The following is a 7,500-nucleotide window of genomic DNA, read 5'->3' on the forward strand; positions in this document are numbered from 1 at the left end:
AATTTATTAATTTGACATGTATAAGTAATTAAAGTGTACACAAAAAACTACCCAAACATTGGGTTGTTACGCCTGACCCAGGAGCTGGGTAACATAGAAACTACCCAAACACTGAGAAAACAACCCTAAACTTTACCCGAAAGTCACAACCCAGGATCTGGGAAGAAATAATAACCCAGGAGTGTGTAACACGGCGAATGAATGACCGTGTGTTTCTTCTGCTCCCAAAGTGACAATTCATTATTTTTTTATTCTAATATGTGTGAAAGTTAATGATAAAAACACATGTAAACATAAAGACCCTCTAAATATATCTGATTCTAGTTTCTAATTGGCTGAATCAGCAACATTTACAAATTATGTTTACAAATCCCCCCCAAAAAATGAACAAAAGTCATGGACTTTCACTGTATAAACCGAAAAAGACTTTTCTCAAAATATCTTTTGGTTTGGAAGAACATGGTAAACGATCATCTCTAACTTTACTATAATAATAACTCATTGCATTGAACTGATCTTTCCTGAGCTCTATGGTTCGCATTATTGTGCTGATGTAATGCAGTTGTTGTGAGATCTGTGTGTAGAGCTGATGATGTTCGTTGTGTAACTCTGACACTGAGCAGATGCACGCGCATCAGCTCCTCCTCATCATCCTCATCCTCGCGCGCTGAGCTTCAGACGGCCACGCGCGCTTTCTCGCACACACACCGCTGGTTTAGCGTGTATTATGGAGCGCGGGAGTCTCGTTCTGCTGTTCATGTGTGTTTGTAGTTGCGTTCCGACAGTTTTCTCTCAGCTGAACGCCGGATCGAGAGCGGCGGCTCGCGCGCAACAGGCCGGTGCACTGCGCGCGCGGACGCGATGGACGAATAACGGGCGCGTGTTTAATCTGATGAGCCGCGGGTCCGAGTATGTGCCGCGGGAACGCGCCGCTCCACCGGAGACCGGGGTCAGGAACGGGAGGAACGCGAGCACGAGCTCCGGTGATGAAGGGATGATGTCCGATGATCCGTACGATCCCTACAAATCCATCAGGAACAGTCCCTACAACCCGTACTACAACTACTACGACTCGTACTACCGACCCAGACAGAGGAGCGCGCAGAGGCATCACGGGTACGGAACCAGATACTTCCAGAACGGTAAGAACCAGAACAACAGCAGAGAACGTTCTGCCAAGGTTCTCTCAGAGCTGTGATCAAACGTTCATCCGGTGACGTTAATAGAACGTTCGTTCAAAGTTTTCTGGTCTTTAATAATGTTCTCAAAATGTTAGAACAAAAACATTCTCTCTCTCTCTCTCTCTCTCTCTCTCTCTCTCTCTCTCTCTCTCTCTCTCTCTCTCTCTCTCTCTCTCTCTCTCTCTCTCTCTCTCTCTCTCTCTCTCTCTCTCAGTTCAATTCAAATGAGCTTTATTGGCATGACTGTGTAAAAATGCACAATATTGCCAGAGCAATAGACATATACAAACATATACGTAGATAAATAAAAGTGAAAAAAAAAAACATTTCCACATTATACATATAGATACATCACAATAAAAATAAATAAAAATAAGTACAGAGCAGTTTAAGGGAAATAGAGGGTTCAGCCCTTGTCTCTGATGGCAGGAGGACACACACACACACACACACACACACACACACACTGTGCTGCCAGGAGAATACACTCTTCTTTCTCTCCCAAAATATAACAGTTTGTTTATGAGGTTCGCTTGTTGGAATTGAGGTAAAATCTGTGATATTTGTGTGAAATAAGTATCTCTGATGTTTTTATACTTGCTGCATTTTATACTCTAACTTTTAACTCTAACACACACACACACACACACTCTCTCTCTGTCTCTCTCACACACACACACACTCTCTCTCTCTCTCTCTCTCTCTCTCTCTCTCTCTCTCTCTCTCTCTCTCTCTCACACACACACACACACTCTCTCTCTGTCTCTCTCTCACACACACACACACACACACACACACACACACACACACACACACACACACTCTCTCTCTCTCTCTCTCTCTCTCTCTCTCTCTCTCTCTCTCTCTCTCTCTCTCTCTCTCTCTCTCTCTCTCTCACACACACACACACACACACACACATATCTATGTCTTGCCACTGTCGCCATTGGCTTTTGTCTTGCTTTAGTTGGGGACATTTAATTTAATATTCAACAATATTATTGATCTCCTGCATTGACACTATTATACAAGAACTGAACTGAACTGGACGATGACATCACGGTTTACTCCAGAGTGGCTATATATATAAATATAAATGAACTAAATTAATAACTATTAAACAACAAAATGAAGCATCACTGAACTGACTTAAGCTGGACTGAGACGCTCTTCTCTTCTGGACACACTGTGCTGCATTATTGTCCTGTTCTCTCAGTAAAGCTGCTCGGACTCTCTCTGCTGTAACAGCGCTGTAGAAATAAAGCTGACTGGACTGGATTCTCCGCAGGTCTCCCGGATCTGGTGGTCGACCCCTACATGATCCAGGTCTCCACGTACGTCCAGAGAGTGCCGATGTACAACCTCAGATGCGCTGCGGAGGAGAACTGCCTGGCGAGGTCTAATTATAATCATTAATGATGATGATGATGATGCACTCTTAAAAATAAAGCTTCTTTATCAGCATCAATGGTTCCATGAAGAACCTCGAACATCCATGGAATCAAATGTGCTTTAGATTATTAAATGTTCTTCACATTAAGAAAAAAAACTTCTGTGGCATTGATGGAAAACCTCAAGACAGAGACATTATGGCAGTGTGCTTAAAACCACATGCTGTTTATTTACCATGTGAAGTAGAACCAGAACGAGTTGCTCTATTCTATTCATTATTCTCTAGTTCTTTAGGAAATGTTTTAAGGAATAACGTTACCTTGTCTAAAGAATCGATAATGACACATCAATCTTTTTTAATCTGTACATAACCTTATAGTCACTCAATAATTTACAGCAACAGAACTCTTCTCTGGTTTCTCTGCTGAACTCAAGAACGGTTGAAGAACCTGATATTAAAAGTGTCAAACTTCAGAAGTCAGAAAACCTCCTCCTGTGTTCCTCAGTTCGGCAGCAAACGCACGAGACTACGACACCAGGGTTCTGCTGAGGTTCCCCCAGCGCGTGAAGAACCAGGGAACCGCAGACTTCCTTCCCAGCAGGCCGAGACACGCCTGGGAATGGCACAGCTGCCACAAGTGAGGACAACACAGACAACAATAACTAATAACTAATAACTGATGAAGACACACGATGGTGATGCTAAAGGGTTAGCTAACCCCGTGATGTACTCGCCCTCGAGCCGTTCTAGGTGTGTATAACCTTCTTATTCAGCCAACGATGTCGGAGTTATATTAAAAAATATCCTGGCTCTTCCCAGCTTTTGAGGTCACTTGTCATGTGTCGGGTCAGAGGTCATGCGTCGGGTCAGAGGTCATGCTTCGGGTCAGAGGTCATGCGTCGGGTCAGAGGTCATGCGTCGGGTCAGAGATCATGTGTCGGGTCAGAGGTCATGCGTTGGGTCAGAGGTAATGCTCCCGTTTAGAGGTCATGCGTCGGGTCAGAGGTCATGCGTCGAGTCAGAGGTCATGCTTCGGGTCAGAGGTCATGCGTCGGGTCAGAGGTCATGCGTCGGGTCAGAGATCATGTGTCGGGTCAGAGGTCATGCGTCGGGTCAGAGGTCATGCGTCGGGTCAGAGGTCATGCGTCTGGTCAGAGGTCATGCTTCGGGTCAGAGGTCATGCGTCGGGTCAGAGATCATGTGTCGGGTCAGAGGTCATGCGTCGGGTCAGAGGTCATGCGTCGGGTCAGAGGTCATGCTTCGGGTCAGAGGTCATGCGTCGGGTCAGAGGTCATGCGTCGGGTCAGAGATAATGTGTCGGGTCAGAGGTCATGCGTCTGGTCAGAGGTCATGCGTCGGGTCAGAGGTCATGCGTCGGGTCAAAGGTCACCCTTCCACAAGAACTCGACTTGTGATTATAGTTTATAAAGTTATAAATATGGATATTTCTGGAGCCGTGTGGATTACTGTTATGATGGATGGATGCACTTTTTTGGGCTTCAAAATCTCAGGTCCCATTCACTCCCATTATTAATAAGCTGGGAGGAGCCAGGATATTAGATTGTTCGGCTGAAAGAAAAAAAATCATATATACCGAGAATGGCTTGAGGACGAGTACATCATGGGATAATTTTTGGGTGAAGTAATGCTTTAAAGTACATTTATATTGTAGCGAACGGAGAAAATGACAAACTCACTTAATGTTTTTAATGCTGCTTTATTACCGTGAGCACCAGTGTGCCCGATGCACTTGCCTCACAGCGACCCTCAAACTTCTGGAACTTTTACCCCAGATCCCGCCCACACATAACTGCCCTGCCCCCACATAACTGCCCCGCCCACACATAACTGCCCCGCCCACATATAACTGCCCTGCCCCCACATAACTGCCCCGCCCACACATAACTGCCCCGCCCACATATAACTGCCCTGCTCACACATAACTGCCCTGCCCACACATAACTGCCCTGCCCACACATAACTGCCCTGCCCACATATAACTGCCCCGCCCACACATAACTGCCCTGCCCACACATAACTGCCCCGCCCCCACATAACTGCCCCGCCCACACATAACTGCCCCGCCCACATATAACTGCCCCGCCCCCACATAACTGCCCTGCCCACACATAACTGCCCCGCCCACACATAACTGCCCAGCCCACACATAACTGCCCCGTCCACACATAACTGCCCTGCCCACATATAACTGCCCCGCCCCCACATAACTGCCCTGCCCACACATAACTGCCCCGCCCACACATAACTGCCCCGCCCACACATAACTGCCCTGCCCACATATAACTGCCCCGCCCCCACATAACTGCCCTGCCCACACATAACTGCCCCGCCCACACATAACTGCCCAGCCCACACATAACTGCCCCGCCCACACATAACTGCCCCGCCCACACATAACTACTCTGACTATTTTAACGATGTCTTTAATAACTTTCTGGGCCGGCCAGTTTCAATCCCTTAGAAGCCTATGGAGGAGTGATCCAGCTCTCAGATTTAATCAAAAATATCTTAATTTGTGTCCCGAAGATGAACGAAAGTCTTACGGGGTTGACCAACATGAGGGAGAGTCATTACTGACAGAGTTTTCATTTTGGGGTGAACTATCCCTTTAAGGCCCCACACAAACAAAGCACATAACACATGGAAGAACGTTCATGCACCGCTAGAACACACCTGATATAGAACATAAAACAGTCTTTAGACTTGCTACAATATAACGATATGTTTGTTACACCAGCCCTAAACGACAGAAAACAACATTTCTTTGATGTGGTTTCAAATGAAGCTGCTGGAAAACAGAATAACAATTGTATGATGTGTGTTTCAGTCACTATCACAGCATGAACGAGTTCTGCCATTACGACCTGCTGGACTCCAGCACTCAGCACAGGGTCGCCGAGGGCCATAAAGCCAGCTTCTGTCTGGAGGACACGTCCTGCGACCCCGGGTACTACCGCCGCTACGCCTGCACGTCCCACACACAGGTGCGTTCCCCCCGCCTCCGCTCACTCAGCACGGGCGACACACAGCTTCATGATCTCGTCTCTCGCTGCAGGGGTTGAGTCCTGGATGCTACGACACCTACAGCGCCGACATCGACTGCCAGTGGATCGACATCACAGACGTCCAGCCCGGACGATACGTCCTCAAGGTCAGAAACCTTCACGCTTCTCTTAAAGGGATACTCCACCCAAAAATGAAAATTCGTTTACTCACCCTCAAGTTGTTGCAAATCTGTATGAGTTTCTGAGATATGTTGAAGAACGATTGGAACTTTGGCACCATTGACTTCCATAGTATTGTTTTTTTCTACAATGGAAGTCAATGGTGCCAAACAACTATTTGGTTCCAATCGTTCTTCAAAATATCTTCCTTTGTGTTCAGCAGAAGAAAGAAACTCATACAGGGTTGCAACAACTTGAGGGTGAGTAAAGGATGACAGAATTTTCATTTTTGGGTGGAGTATCCCTTTAAGGATTGCTGCTGTTTTGACGAGTTCACACTCACATGTAATTAAGTGGAGTAAAGGTTATGCGTATTTGGCGGGCTCCGAGCTCCCGGACCCAGAGTACTCTCCCCGGTTGTTGTAAGAATATTAGGACTAGAAGTGAGGAGACGGGGTGGTGGAGCGATGCTGTTAAACTATCGATGAACAGACGTTAGTCTGCTGTATATCTCTTATTTTGGTAACTATTTGATTAACTGAGTGCACTCCTCTTGAAATCATTTAGGTTAATTATTTGAAAGTGCTCTCTGCACTTTGTTAATAAAACATCATCTAAATTACGCCATATGCTCTCAATGACGAATGCGGAACAGTCAGTTCATGCGTTCATGAGCTCAAGGCTAGATTACTGTAATGCTCTACTGGGTGGTTGCCCTGCACGCTTAATAAACAAACTCCAGCTGGTCAAAACGCAGCATTCGCACATACAGCCAAACCAAAAATGATTCAGACCAGATATAAATTTTGCAGGACACTATAGTTCATTTCTGTAAGTGAGGAGAGCAGAATAAAGTAAACTGACATATTACACCCAAATATTCTTCATCCAGTGACTACCAGTAACAATGATTCCTCCACTTTGAGCTGATCATGTTTTGCTGAAGTGTGTTTTCTGTAATTGCTAATGCTCTTTTTACACACACACTGAACAACATGAAGCATTGCTTGGTCACTGGTTGAGCTAAACTGGTATTATCTAATTGTGGAGTTCAATTTAACAGCTGACAGATATTCAACATAATTCATGTGTGAGAGTCTAACAGAAGGACGGACAAAACCAGTCAAATATCCACTGAGTTCTGCTCAGATTTTATTACCAACTACAGCGAATAAACTGATAATGTGAGAAATGTTGAAGGAGTCTGAATACATTTAGTAAATTCCGTCATATGCTCTCAATGACAAATGCGGAACAGTTAGTCCATGCGTTCATGAGCTCAAGGTTAGATTACTGTAATGCTCTACTGGGTGGTTGCCCTGCACGCTTAATAAACAAACTCCAGCTGGTCAAAACACAGCATTTGCACATATATTAAAACGCGCACACCTATAGACTAAACACCTAAAATGCATGTGCACGCCGTCAGCGTTTTCAGATTCACGTTTTCGAAGTTTACACGGAGATGATCACGTTTTCAAAACAATCTATATTGTTAAAGCGCTGTATAAATGAAGGCGACTCGACTTGACTTGTAAGAGGGTTTGATGTTTTTATTCCAGGTTACAGTGAACCCAGGCTTCCAGGTGTCCGAGTCAGACTTCAGCAACAACATCGTGCGCTGTGACGTCCAGTACACCGGCAGCTCCGCTCACGTGTCCGGCTGCGGCGTGACTCCGTACGTGTTTATTTTTATTTTTTATTATGCTTGCAAACCGTACAGAGATGACATTCATGATAT

At 45.5% G+C, this 7,500-nt stretch overlaps 1 protein-coding gene across 1 annotated transcript in view; it reads left to right on the forward strand.

Annotated features, from left to right (window-relative positions):
- The first annotated feature begins 632 nt into the window (after positions 1-632).
- The window catches only part of LOC130072960 (protein-lysine 6-oxidase), a 7,587-nt gene continuing 719 nt past the window's right edge, over positions 633-7,500 (forward strand). Inside the window, exons 1-6 of the mRNA XM_056238307.1 lie at positions 633-1,142; positions 2,470-2,578; positions 3,080-3,211; positions 5,423-5,579; positions 5,651-5,746; positions 7,322-7,437. Coding sequence (XP_056094282.1) covers positions 728-1,142; positions 2,470-2,578; positions 3,080-3,211; positions 5,423-5,579; positions 5,651-5,746; positions 7,322-7,437 — 1,025 coding nt within the window. The 5' untranslated portion in view covers positions 633-727. The remainder of the gene's footprint in view (positions 1,143-2,469; positions 2,579-3,079; positions 3,212-5,422; positions 5,580-5,650; positions 5,747-7,321; positions 7,438-7,500) is intronic.

This window comes from Rhinichthys klamathensis, unplaced genomic scaffold (assembly GCF_029890125.1).
Source record: "Rhinichthys klamathensis goyatoka isolate OS25496 unplaced genomic scaffold, OSU_Roscu_1.1 h1tg000515l_1, whole genome shotgun sequence".
Classification (NCBI taxonomy): Eukaryota; Metazoa; Chordata; class Actinopteri; order Cypriniformes; family Leuciscidae; genus Rhinichthys; species Rhinichthys klamathensis.